The sequence below is a fragment of the Urocitellus parryii genome, chromosome 15 (genome assembly GCF_045843805.1).
Source record: "Urocitellus parryii isolate mUroPar1 chromosome 15, mUroPar1.hap1, whole genome shotgun sequence".
Lineage (NCBI taxonomy): Eukaryota > Metazoa > Chordata > Mammalia > Rodentia > Sciuridae > Urocitellus > Urocitellus parryii.
In genome coordinates this window covers 5320005-5333949 of record NC_135545.1, presented here as the reverse complement: position 1 = coordinate 5333949, position 13945 = coordinate 5320005, and the positions used below count along the sequence as shown (strand labels likewise).

Here is a 13945-nt window from a genome sequence, read left to right as displayed (position 1 = left end):
TTCCTTGGGTGTGGCCTTCCTAGAGGTCAGTCAACCTGCTGACAGTGGACATCACAAAGCTAGACTCAGTCCCCTGAAACCTGACCCCTTCTTCATTTGAATGGCTTCTCCTCAATAAAAGGGGTCAGCATGGCTCGTTCTCTCTTTCTGTGGACCCTTAAGGTCAGAGGAGCCGTCACAGGACCCCCCAAAGAAAAAGGTATCTCTGTCTCTTGTGTGGTAATTTCGCACTGCCCAGTTCCCCTGGGAGTGACCCTGAGTGTTTTTGTCGCCAGGAACGTGACTCAAGGACTATGGTGGCTGCCTCAGCTCAACCCAGATATTATACTGCGTAGTAAGCTTCATATTATGACTTTTCTTTCATTATTAGCTTAGCTCTCTACTCCCTCTTCCTTCCGTCTCTACCATCTGTGGTGTGTGTCTCCACAGATAACCAGAACCAGCCTTTTTCTCTGGATTTGCTGGCATTATTTATTAAGGCACCTAGTTGTATACACCAGGAGTCAGTAGATTGTGGCCATTGGCCAAATCTGGCCTACCAACTAACCAACAGTTTTGCTTTTTTAAAAGTCTTATTGGAGCGTAGTGTGCTCATCTGCTTATGTCCTGCCTAGGGCTGCTGAGTCCACTGGCAGAACTCAGCAGATGTGGCAGAGGCCCTGTGGCCCTATGCTGAACATGTTCGTTTTTCTGGCTCTTCATGGAAGATGTTTGCAGCAGATGGTACCCCACGTTACTAGGCTTGTAATCATACCCATATTATAGTTTCATTTATTTGTTTATTTTGGTATCAGGATTGAACCCAGGGGCACTCAACCACTGAGCCACATCCCCAGACCATTTTGAGACAGGGGCCCACTAAGTTGCTGAGGCCAGCTTTGAACTTTCGATCCTCCTGCCTTCCAAACCACTGCACCTGGAGAGTATTAAAATGGGCTGGGGATGTGGCTCAAGTGGTAGCGCACTCGCCTAGCACACATTAAAAAAAAAAAATTGTGCCCACCCCCAAAAAATAAATATTTAAAACGAAACAAAAACTCTTGTATTCCCTTCTGAAGAGGGAAATAGCAGGTCCAGGTCTGTGCATGCACTAAGCAAGTTATTTATCTCAACAGGAGAATACAATTGTACCTTATTCCATGAGTGAGAAGCAAACTGTAAGTATATTAAGCCCTTGGAATTTCCTGGAGCGATCAAGTGCTTGGTGGATGATGATGGGACTGTGTCCCTGAGCCTGCCTGGATCCTTAGCTCCAGCAGGTATTCACTCCTCACATGGTCCTCTGTACCCCCGCCCCCCACATACACACATACAAACACACCCTGGGACAGACTCCTCCATCCTCTTCCAGAATGTTGCCCACACCTCTGACTTACACCTCACTCCCGTAGGGCCCATGGTTCATAGCCCCTTTGTTCCTTTCTCTGTCCCTTTCCTCCCCAGGCCTCTCTGTCCATTCTGCTCATCTCCCTCTCAATCTCTGACTTCTATTATTCTCTATTGCCTCTTCATGGCAGTTCTTGGGACAAGCCTTTGGCACTTAGTGCCTGTTGGATCAGAGACTGAAGAATCTGGAGGGTGGCTGGGTGATGGCTTTGGAGTTGCTGGGTCCCGGAGAGAAATACGAAGTTTCCTGTCATGTGAGCCATGTCCAAAGCTTTGAGAAAAGATCTGTGGGCTTCAAGAACTGAGAGATGAATAACTCTTTGTGCAAGGATCTTAAAGTAAGATTGAGGAGTCCAGAGTTGAGTTTTCAGAAGAAGAAGCTATTATTATAAGCAGCTTGTGTTAATTAACTCATTCATTCATTCTTGGCCATTAGGAGGTAATCTACCCTGACAGATTCTATTTTATAGCTGAAGATACCTAGGCCTAGAGAACTTGATACAAATCTTACCAAGACCACAAATCTATTCATGAGAAAAGCTCAGACTTGACCCAGGCTGCCTGATGCCAGTATCTTGACTCACTATTAAACTATCCTTCTCTCCATGACCACCTCTAATATTGGGCAGTGATGGGCATGGTGAAATAGAGAATTTCATATTATGTGATTTAACAAAAAAAATTCTGCCTTCCCCCAGCCCAAATTAGAACTTGATCCATCTTTTGATCATTCCAAGAATTAGCACAAGGCTTGGGCATAGCAGTTAGGCTTATGGGTTCTGGAACCAGCCTGCCTGGGCACTGTATACCCCCACTCAGTGTCTCACCAACTTGGTGACAAGTGACTTAACCTCTTCATACCATTATTACCTCAAGTGCACAATGGATACTCCCATTAGTAGTCCTTAACTCATGGCTTCCTTTGTGAATTACTTGCATTAATTATGTGAAGCCAAGCATTAAAGTGGTGGCTGCCCACCATAAGTATTCCACAGATGTTTGTTCTTTCAATTCACTAAGCGTGGACTTTCATTAAATCTGAAATGCAGATATTTTCCGAAGTAGAATTCTGTTATTCAACCTGGAGTCCCAGTCAGAGCTTCCTCTATTTAACACAAAATTCTGATCCCCATTTTCAGTGCATCCACTCCAAGGGAAGCCTTCTCTGTGTCATTAATGTCTGGTAGAGGTACGTCCTAGGCATGGTGGATAAAAGAGAGGAGGGATGGGAATTAGGGAGGGCAGACAGGAGACACCAATAAAATGAATTCCTTTATTAAAAATCAGATGGGGTGGGTGGGAAGGATGCCCAAACCCTGGCCTCAGAAGCTCTCTCTCAGCCTCCAGATACCTCTGTTTGGCACTGGGGCTTCTGGGTTTTGGAAGTTGATGTCGACAGTGAGGTTGGTATAGAGGGGATGCCGCTCCTTGGACAGCAGCCTGTAGCCCAGTGAGTTGATGCCATCGTGTCTCCACCTTTGGTGGATCCAGGCCCGAAGACCAAGTCTGAGGGAGGCAAGGGGCAGCCATGGGAGTCCCAGCTTCAGGGAGCCCCAGGCTGACCACCACGCCTCCACCCTGACTGACCTCCAGACGCTCTGCTTCTGGCTCTGGTCCTGCCCCTCCTCTAGCATGTGGTAGCGGCCAAAGAGTAGGTGGGGCCGTGACAGGAGCATCCCACTTAGTTTTACCCTTTCGGGGACAGGAGGAAGGGCAGGGACATCATACATTTGTCTCCTCTGACCATCCCCATGCCACGTCTCCCCAGTCTGGGAGACCCAAGCCAGCCTCAGTCTAGGGAATCCTGTCCCCACACAGTGGGACCCTCAGGTCCTCACCTGGTAGCAATGTTGTCGTCCTCATCATCCCAGTTCCAGTACACATTGGAGAAGCCATTTATCCTCAGGTAGTGAATGGGGCGCAGGGCAAATACCCCTCCAAGGTAGCCTTGGTAGGGCAGCCTTCAGAGGCAGAGAGTTGGAAGCACAGGAATTTCAGGTCACAGAGGCCCTGCTGGCAAGCGTCTCCAGGGTCCATTTCTGGGTCAGCCCTTCTTCACTCCTCCACAATAACATCTCCTGATCCCTGTGTTTGTCTCTGTTCATCTCCTTTTCAAGCCTGGGGTTAGCTTCCCTTTGAGTCTCAGAATATCTTCATTCCCTGAATCATCTGGCACCTCTTGTGACCTTCTTGATGATCTTTTTTCCTCAGACCCTTAAAATAACCTTCCTCACCCTTAGGCAGACCTTCCTCATGTCCTCCTCTGATTCTGTAACAGCCCTCTCTGCCCATCACTATATTAAGCACATCTCCTGACCCCTCTTCAGTTATCACTCCACCCCAGTTTACATCCATGTCTAAGAGGAAGGTTCTTCACTATCTGCAGAGTTTCCCCAGGCCCATCACCCCTCCCACCCTTAGTTTCAGGGAACAGGGCAGAGATCATCTACCACACTGTACCGACTGGCAGGGTGAGCTACAAGGAAAGACAGGGACAGCAGTGCTTCACAGTAGTAGCTCCCTTTGTCTACCTACTTGTAGTTGAACTTGTTGATAGCCACAGACACATGAGCAGGGAAGATGTCACAGGTGTAGATGTTGCGGTCATCCTCTGGGAGTAGGTTCACATCATGGAAGAAGACACAGTCCCAGTTCTCCTCCTGCATGGCCTCCCGGAACCCCACATTGCGTAGCTTGCCCCGGTTGAAGGCAGTGTTGTTTACCTGGGGTGGACACAGATGCTCGGTGCTGCCCTCCCAGTCAGGCAGTGGTCTGTTCCTCCACCTGCCACACTGGTCCTCTCCAGCCTTCTCAAGGGCTATTTCCTCGCCTGGAATACCTTCTCATTTCTACTCTGGATCTGGAAACCCCATACTTGGCCAGGAAGATGCCGTTCAAGTTACTCTCCTGGGAAGCTTTTCTTGTATCCCACCCCTACCCCAGTCAACCGGTCACTTCAGCCTCAACTTTCCTTCGGCCTTCTTCAAGGTTCCATAATTTTCAAGGGGCCATCTGGAGGAGGCAGAGGTGAGGGGTGATGAGGGATTGTGTCTCCGTTTCTGTTCTTGCCAAATGGAGACTGGGTCTGAGGCCTGGGAACCACCACAAGGTTCGACTCTCCTCCACCATTTCCTTCGTCCTCATCACCTCCTTAATCATGACCATCTTCAGCACCACCATCACTGTCACTTTATCATGTTCACTGTTTGCACTATCAGTATTATCACTGTCATGTCATCATCTTTAACACCATCAACACAATCACTCCTGTCATCACTACCAGCATCACATCTCCATCACCATCTTCTGTACAGCTATTGGCATGGCCACCATCAGCACTGTTGTTGGCAGCAGCAACAGCATCACAGTCATTGTCATCATCATCACCGCCATCATTGTTATCACTTGTGGAGTGCCTGCTGTGTGCTAGGCCTTGACCTAAGTGCTTTACCTTCGTTAACCTGGTTAATCCCTCCCACAATCCAGTGACAGAAGTGTCATTATCATCCCTATCATGAAGGGGAAACTGGTTCATACACAGCTCTACTGAATACCAGTGTGTTGAATAAATTAATGATTCCCACACTCAGACCACACAGCTAGTAACAGACAAAACTGGGAGTCAAACTACTATCCAACTGCCCCCAATCCCAGTGCTTTAATTTACCCCCTAGGTTACTGTCTAACCTGGCCAGCTCTGGTCTCAGAGAGCCCCAGGCTCAGCAGGACTGCATCTTTGACTCAGATAGCCAGCCACTCAAGCTGATCCCAGACTTGGCAAGTCCAGTCCCAACCCACAGTCCTGACTCCAGATTCACCCAATTCAAGATCTTCTTGACCCAGATTCAGCCTCCTAGATACTCAGACATTCTCACCTCAGGGAGTGCCATCTTCAGCCCAACTCTCCAAGCCCATGCCCAGACCCTCTACCCTTTTGCCCATGTCCTTCCTCATCCCTGTCTCACCTGGTTCACTACATAAATGGCATAATGCAGTTGCTGGCGCTGCAGGAAGGGGTGCAGGTGGAAGAGAAGCTGCTGCAGGTGCTGGGCTTGCCCATAGTAGGGTACCACCACTGCCGTGTGGTGCCAGGTCCAGCAGTCTGGTGGTTTGTATTGACCTCCCAGCCTCACCAATGGGTTCTTTTCCACTGCCTTCTCCATTGTCAGGTTCTCTGGGAACATCACTTTCAAAGGACCATCTGAGAGATGCAGAAGCCCAGGATGTTTAGGGACCTATCCCAGCAGCCCCACAACCCAGTTGCTCCAGGTTGAATAGAGCTCCCCTTAATTCATGTCCATCTGTAACTTCAATGTGGCTTTACTGAAGAGCGTGTTTGCAGTTTTAATTTGTTAAGATGCATTTACATTGGATCAGAGTGGGCCCTAAACCCAGTGACTAGTATTCATATAAGAAAGCCAGGTGAAGACCCAGAGAGAAGACAACCATGGTCAGATTATAGAGTGACATGCCACAAATCAAGGATTGCCAGCAACCCTAAAGTAGGAGAGAGGTGTAGGATGGTTCCTCCCCAAGAGCTTCCCGAAGGAACCAACCCTTGCTAAAACCTCGATTTTAGAATTCTGTTCTCCAGAATAGCTAGAGAATAAATTCCTCTCGTCACCCAGTTTGTGATACCTTGTTGAGGAGTCCTGGGAAACTACTGTGCCAGTACGGGGGCTGAGTCATGCATGTGGACTTAAGTAAGCTCATTGCCTGTTGCTTTTCCCCGCTGACCTATAGTTCTAAATCTGCTCCCTGAACTCCCAGATGTTTCCTTCCAGATGGTTCCCAGATTCCCCCAATTCTTACTTTCTCACTTCCCTCTCATTGAGGACCCCAGACTCCCATTCCCTTCCTGTTCCAGACTTTTCCCGATGTCCACAACAGTCTCTCTCACCCATCACGCCTTCCTTACAATGTGAATTTGACATTCCTCCTCCTGAAGGGGTGGGTATCCCCTGTCCTTAACACCTTGAAGGTAGATGGGCTTTAATCACTGTAGTATGGCAGAAGTGACGCCATGTCACTTTTGAGGCTAGATCACAAGAAGCTATGTATCTTCCACCATGTTTGTGCAAATACATGCTCTTGAAGCTTACGGCTGCCATGTAAGAAGTAATCATTCTGAGGCCACCATGCTTCCAGGAAGCCCAAACTAGCCCATATGATGAGTTGACACAGAGAGGCCCGGAGTTGAGCAGAATGGGCGTGAAGAGGGAGATACTCAGCCAGCTCCCAGGACTTCAGCGCATTGCCGTTCAGCTGCAGTCCCATCTCGTCAACTGAATGGAAAACCTGTACCATAACCACCCAACTGAGCCCTTCCCCAAATTCCTGACCTACATAAACTTTGAGAAGTGATGGTTGCTCAAGGACGCTGTTTTGGGGTGATTTGTTGAGATACAGCTAGATAACCACAACAGTCACCCACAGCCACCAGATCCACTGCTTTCTGCCTCCGGCTCTGCCCAACTCCCAGGGATTGCCACTATCTCCCCATGGCCTGGGATGGGGCTGGGGGGCTGGAAGGCCCGCCAAACGCTTACTGATGTAGGGTGAGATGATGGGGCAGTTTGGCAGATCATCCTCACTGACATCCACAGGGTGGATCTGGCTGAGGTTGGAGTAGACATCCTGCTGAGAGGTTCCTGGAGGGGAGACCTGGACCAAAAGGAGCTGGAGCTCAGGAGGCACATTCAGAACCATGGGTCAACGAGGGGCAACCCTTCTCTCACCTCTGACCTGTCTTGTATCAGGAGGCGCAGAAAGGAGGTGAGGTCATGGAGGTGATGGCTTTGGTGGAAGGCCCCCATGAGCAGCAGCTGTACAGCCACGAACGATAACAGGAGCCCCCTGTGCTGTTCCATCCTGGGAAGGAAACAGGTCATCATTCCTCCCACACTGCAAGCCTCTCACTTCTCTCTGTTCTCCAGGGGGGTCTGTCCTGGCCTCCTGCACACAGCCTTCCCTGACTGGTTTTGCAGACTCCATGGAAGAGAAGCCAGTGTGAGACTGGCCCAAGGCCACTCAGTGTCATGCTACCTGTGTAAAAAGATGGCCGTCTTGTGCATGTGTCCACTCTTCCAGTTCAGCCCCTCCAAACCCTCTGGTCATACTTGATGCCAACTGGGCTGCTCTCCCTGTGAGCACCTCAACATCTCTTAAGCCTCCATGTCCTTGTCTGTAGTGGGGCCTATGGCCAGGTTGGCCTTCTGGATTGTAGCACTTGGACAAACAATGTGCATAGGTCAGTGCGACATGGGCTCAGCATTATTCCAGGACTGGGCCGAGTTCTCTCGAATGTCCAGCATCCTGCACAGAAGGGTGCTAGACAACCGCTCATACTGGACGCTCTCCCCTCCCACACCCCAACAAGAACCAAGTAGCCCCTCACGGTTTCCATGCCTGTGTTTCCCTCTGCTGCAATCTATCCTGGATCCGGACTGCACAGCCCCTCCCACCAGATGAGGAGCTTGCCAAGGGCAGGGTTCAGGATGGCCTCTTCTTGGAGACCCCACATTTTTGAGCAAGCAAAGCCCCAGGAAATGGGAGAATAAGTATGAGTGCTCTTCTCTGCCCTGTGAACTCTTGCTCTTCAGCCACGAGCCATCATGAGTGCTCCTTGTCTGGGGAGTGTCCTCCAAGTCCTGCACCCTCCTGCACCCTGGGCTTTCATGGTCCCTGGCACTGCTGTTACATCTCTGGTCACCAGAACTAAAATGATCTGTATCCAGGTCTCTCTGCCTCACCGGCCTGGAACCCTGTGAGGGCAGGCCTTCTGTATGGCTCATCTCTAGGTCCCCAGCCCCACCCAGCAAAAGGCTCAAGCCTTCAGTTATTTATTCACTCACTGTATTTCCCAAGGACCCACTTTGTGCCAGGTTTTATCATAGAGACAAAGACCACAAATAAAATTGTCAAAACTCTGCTTCCAGGACACTGACATGGTGAAGCAGACGTGAAAAGCAGGTTTCAGATAATAACAATCTACAAAAGAAAAGGGCAGTGATGTAAAGGAACAGTGTATGGCTATTTCTGCTAGGAGGGTTGGAGAGGTGACATTTAACCTGAAACCTGGAAGATGACTAGGAGGCAGCCATGGGAAGCACTTCTGGCAAAGGCCCCAGAGTGAGAAGCGGGGAATGCTGGAAAGGGCAGTAGGCAGAGGCCAGAGTAGCAGCCAGGGTGGGTCACGCAGGTTCTTCCGGGTCAGGGTGAGGGAGCAGGGAGGGATGTGCTCTGATTCTCACACTGGCTCTGAGCAGTGGTTCTCCACCAGGGGAGCTTTTATCCCCTGGGGTGCATCTGGCAGTGTCTAAAGTCATTCTTTGTCCCAACTTGCAGGGGGAGAGTGCCATTGTCAGAAGCTAGGGGTGCTGCTAAATGCCCCGCAGTGCAGAAGATGGCCGCCTTTCTTCCGGCCTACCAAAGGACGTCAGGAGCGCCAGGGAGGGAAACGGTTCTGGAGGCAGAACTACAGCCCCACCAACGGAGGGTGCCTCTGCCGCCCCGCTTCCCTTGTCTTCTCCTTTGCACCTTCTCTCCCCCCCTCTTCCTGGAGTGTCAGTGTTGCTCCTTAAGGACCAGAGGGTGCAGAGTCCTGCTCTTCCAGAGACCCATGGAGGACGAGGACATTCACAGGCCCTGAGGGTCTCCCTCTAACTGTAGGATGAGGATGAATCCTGGGGCACTCTCCTGTGCTTCAGTTTCCTAGCTGATGCCTTCTTTGAACTGACAGTTGCAGAACAGAGGCGGTATTTCCTATGGAAACTCCATCTTTGATAATGACACCAGAGATTGGGACAGTCTCTCCTCTCCTGTTTCACCCCAGGGGTTGGCCCCAAACTGGAAGCAAATGGGTGCCATGAACAGACTGCAGTGTCCGTGCTGTTTCACACTGGTTCTGACCACCACTCTGGAACCAGAATTGAAGATGCCTAAATGAGTTTGTCACAGGCACTGCACAGCTGCACCAGGCTGGTCCTCATCAGGACCTCGGCACACATCGTTTCCAGTGAAGGGGAAGAGTATCTCATTACAGAAGCAGGCTCAGGATCAAATCTTAAATGTGGGGCATGGGAAGGAAATCCTTGAATTTTGGAGCCCCAAGGAAACCAGAATCTAGCTGCACATTCTCTGTTGTGGGCCAGGCATTAGGAAGAACTACCTGCTGGAATTTCTCCCAGCTTTTGAGCTGGAAGGTAGCTTACCTTTACTTCATAGAATACCAGCCAAGCTTCTAAGTGACATCCCTGGATTTAGCCACCCTTCCTTTAAGCAAAACAAGGAGACTCTGAACCTCACCAATGAGGTGGAAAATGTATTCCATTCACGCAGCCAACTGTCAAGAACATCTCAGGAACTTCAGTGATGTGATCAGTCTTTGAAATACTCTGGTGGAATTGCTCAGCAGCAATTTGTAGACATTTGCTGTGCTAAAAAAGGTGGGGCTCACAATGATTCCCATTTTCCAGATGTGAATGATGCACGTTAGCCAACGCTTGACCCATGCCACAGTGCTGTGCAGCTGCTCCGCTCACAGGTGCCAACAAGGCCTTGGTGGTGGCCCTAGGTCCCTTTGTAGGCAGGTGCTGGTGAGCAAGAGGAAAGACTGGACTTAGATGGTGTACTTGGTCTTCTGGTGTCAGCATGACACCCTCCTGCACAAGTCACCAAACAGATCAAGGGTCATCCTCCCCCATGTGAGGACACCCAGAATCCCATCTTGAGACTGCTACCTGGTACTGGGACAGAAAGTGCTGCTGCTGTGGACAGTGTGGCTGTCTCCTTCAGAGCCAAGTAAAGATGAGCCCTCCAGCTCCACAGGAAACACCTCCGAGCCAGGTGTTATCAGTGTTTTCTTCTTCCTCTTCTCTAATTCTTGTCACAGTTATAGGGACTATGACTTGAGACACTGCCACTGTATTGGGGGAAACAATTCTGAACAATGATTGAAAATGAATGTGGTGAGTATATTCATGTGACTTCCATTTTGCTATTGTGGAAAGGAACCAAGTATGATAAAAATTAATTGCATTTTAAAAACTTGATTGTTCTTGGGGCTGGGATTGTAGCCAGCGACAGAGAGCTTGTCTTGCATGTGTGAGGCACTGGGTTCGATCCTCAGCTCCACATTAAAAAAAAAAAAATCAATAAAATAAGGGTGTTTGTCCATCTACAACTTAAAAAAGTTACATAAGACTTCAAGAAAAATTTTGACGTCTTAATAGCAACTCTTATATGTTACATTCAAACTAAATTCTTAAACCTACATTTTCCAAGTGACATGGTACTGTTTCATTTGATAAAAAATTACATTCTCACTTGTGGAAAGCTCCCTCTGGCTGCCATGGTGAGCTGTCCATCACTTAGGAGACCACTGTGGCCTGGGAGACCCTCCCATGAGCTGGGCTGCCTGGTCCCCTTTTCTTCATCAGGTTCCTAATATGAGCTCTTCAGAGTCAGACCAAAGGAGCCAGTGGTGAGAGGAGCAGAATGCTGGAAAGGCCAAGGCAGAGGGGCCTCTGTCTGGCCCAAGTAACACTGGGTCCCCCTTATCTAGAAAGCACAGAGCAGAATCCCATCTTGAGACTGCTACCTGGTACTGGGACAGAAAGTGCTGCTGCTGTGGACAGTGTGGCTGTCTCCTTCAGAGCCAAGTAAAGATGAGCCCTCCAGCTCCACAGGAAACACCTCCGCGCAGGGAGCAGAGGGAACGTGGGAAACCAACCATCCAGAGGCCTCTGTTATGGTTTGGATATGAAGTGTCCCCCAAAAGCTCCCGAGTTAATGAAATGATCAGACAGAGCTGTAACCTCCTCAGCCCGTCCTGGTTAGAAAGACTGTGGGGCGTGGCTGGCAGAGGAGGGCCCTAGGGCAGCCCTGGGAGGGTCACCTTCCCTCCGCTCTGCTTCCTGGGCTGAGAATGGGGCAGTGCTCCTCCACCTCACCCCTCTGCGATGATGCTCTTCCTCACTGAGCCCAGGACAGTGGCTCAACCTACCAGGGACTGAGCCTCTGGAGCCATGAGCCAAAAGACACTCTTTCTCCTCTGCTTTCTTGTTGTGTATTTTGGTCACAGCGAGGAAAAGCTGACTGACACTCTCTCTTTCCAAAGACATGTCTCATGAGAAATGTTTGTGTTAAAGGATGGAATTTAAGCCTGGCTGGATCTGTCAGGCCTGGAAATACATGTCAAAACCACAGGGTGCTTCTGCTCGAAGGTGATATTTGTCACTCTCTCAACTTCTTGACCTTCAAGAGCTAAGAACTGCCTTTCAGGACAGAGAACCCCATTTACTTGACAAAGCAGATAGCAGATGTGGGGAACTGCCAGAGCCCAGGGTAGACTACGACTGCGGAGTCACCAGAGGCCAGCTGGACGCAGCCAGGCTGAGGAGCTGGACCTTCACCACGAGTGATGAGAGGTGGGGTGCACGCCCTCTCCAGCCCCCACACCAGCCTGGTCACGGTTAATGTGCTGCCACAGGTAAGACCCAAGATGTCTGAGAAGTATTCATGCAAAGCCTCTGCCCAAACTGTGCACGCTGATGAGCACGGCCACTCAGGATTCGATGGGCCTGTCCAGTGGACCTGCCTCAAGCCACGAATGGATCTCAAGACGGCTCATCAGACTGGCTGCAGTGGCACCCGCCTGCAAGCCCAGCGGCTAGGGGAGGCTGAGGCAGGAGGATCATGAGTTCAAAGCCAGTCTTAGCAACTAAGCAAGACCTTGTCTCAAAATAAAAAAAGTAAAATTAAAAGAGAAAAAGGAAGAGGGCTGGGAACATGGCTCAGTGGTTAAGTACCCCTGGTTCAATCTCCGGTATCAAAAAAAAAAAAAATGCTTATCATTGTTACCTCAAAGGAAATGACAGAAAGAACCAACCCCTGCCCCTTTTAACAGCACTTACTATATGCCAAGCACTGATCTGAATGCATTATATACATTAACTCATTTAACCCTTCCACCAATATAACCACCCGATTTAACACATGAGGACACTGAGGGGCAGAAAGGGTAAGTCACACTCAGGTCAACAACTAAGCAAGTGGAGTGAGGAGTCTCACAGGCAGGCTGGCTTCAGTATGCGGTGTTGAGGTCCACTTATTTAATTAAATCATCTGGAGCAGAAAACTTAAACCAGCATAGAAACCCTTGAATGTTGTAGACTGTGGCTTTAGGGTAAAAACCCACAGGAGAAAATACTGCTCAGGTCAGGGTTTCTCACTCTGGTACTCTTCACTTTTGGGGCCAAGTAACTACTGCGGAAGCTCCCCTGTACAGCGTTAGCAGCCTGCCTGCCACCCACTCACTCTCAGGCCTGCCCCTGGTCTCCCCTCCACATGACAACCACAAATGTCCACAGAGGAGGCCAAATGTTCTATGGGTTCCAAATCGCCCCTGCCCTCCCCAGCTGGGAGCCCATGACAGACTATGCTTAGGATGTCTGAGTTTTGGAACTTACTTCATAGCTTCTTCTAAAAGGACTTTAAAATCAGGCCTGGTCCAGAAAAGGCAGGCATTCCTGATTATGGGGAGTGAGATGAAAAAAACAAATGTTATTGTTTGGTAGAGCAATGTGACTAAATTTATCTTCACAAACACTTTAGGAGGCAGGTGCAATTCTTACCCTCATTTTCCTATGAGTGGGAAGTGCAGCGCTTAGTCCAGCAGGAGCTAACCATTCACTAACCCATTCTGTCCGTCACCCCACATGGGCTTAATAAGAACTTAAGAACTAATGTAGTCTGCAATTAAATAAAACTTCAGTGTATAATTATATAGTAATAATTACAACAAATCTAACATTACTTAATTACATAAGCTCTACATTATGGTTTTAAACTTATTTTAATGCACCTGAGTCCATTTCATTGAGAGATTTGCAGGACTAAGGTTTGGGGCGTGGTGGGTTACGTGCTGTCGTTCCCACCACGTCCTGGCTTGCAGCGCGGCTACCTCACATTTACCCTCCTACCTCCTGACCAAGCCCCATACACCCGTGTCCCACAGGACAGGGCGTGGGGCAATGACCCTCTCACCCCCAGACCAGAGTTCAACCCTCAGAAGTGACAGGCTCAGACACTGAGGGGTCCCTATCAGCCCCCACCGTCAATCTTCATCACGGGCCTCATGGGGGACAAGATCTCAGAATATTCAGAAGACGGGGCAGGAAGGAGGTCGAGGGCTTGGGCCTGGGGAGCAGGGCTCCGGTGGACTCCAGGGAGCGTGCTTCGTCGTCTTTGGGTGCTGGTCTTAGAGGACTCACCTGCTTCAAGCCTGAGCCAAGCTGCCTACTCCACCTGCTGGGGTGGCCTGCGCGACCCACCGATGCCAGCGCATAACTGTTCCTCGCGTCAACCGCTCCCGGTGAGCTCCGCGTGCAGACCCTGGCCACCCGCCGGCCGGGGTACCGCGGCTGCCCCAGGCGCGCGCAGAAGCCCACTCCTCACCCCGGGCTCGCGGTCAGCGCAGGCGCTACCTCTCCTTTCCACACCCCGCCCCACCAGCCACAAACGCTTACACCCCATAAGAGCAGAAAGTCTGGAAAAT

At 50.0% G+C, this 13945-nt stretch overlaps 1 protein-coding gene across 5 annotated transcripts; it reads right to left on the bottom strand.

Annotated features, from left to right (window-relative positions):
* Window positions 1-2645: 2645 nt before the first annotated feature.
* Window positions 2646-13887, bottom strand: LOC113177496 (beta-1,4-galactosyltransferase 3-like). 5 transcript variants are annotated; one of them, XM_077793187.1, is made up of 11 exons: window positions 13662-13887; window positions 13023-13140; window positions 12858-12917; window positions 7125-7257; window positions 6936-7050; window positions 5520-5587; window positions 5352-5390; window positions 3922-4109; window positions 3225-3347; window positions 2974-3078; window positions 2646-2892 (listed from the first exon to the last, which is right to left on the bottom strand). In XM_077793187.1, exons 3-11 carry the CDS (start codon window positions 12860-12862, stop codon window positions 2709-2711), a joined length of 960 nt encoding a protein of 319 aa, XP_077649313.1. In that variant the 5' UTR covers window positions 12863-12917; window positions 13023-13140; window positions 13662-13887; the 3' UTR covers window positions 2646-2708. The 5 variants fall into 5 exon arrangements, with proteins under 5 accessions (XP_077649313.1, XP_077649311.1, XP_077649314.1 ...); XM_077793185.1 differs by having other exon boundaries at window positions 5352-5587; XM_077793188.1 differs by lacking the exon at window positions 5520-5587 and having other exon boundaries at window positions 7132-7257; window positions 13662-13886.
* Between the last annotated feature and the right edge of the window lie 58 nt (window positions 13888-13945).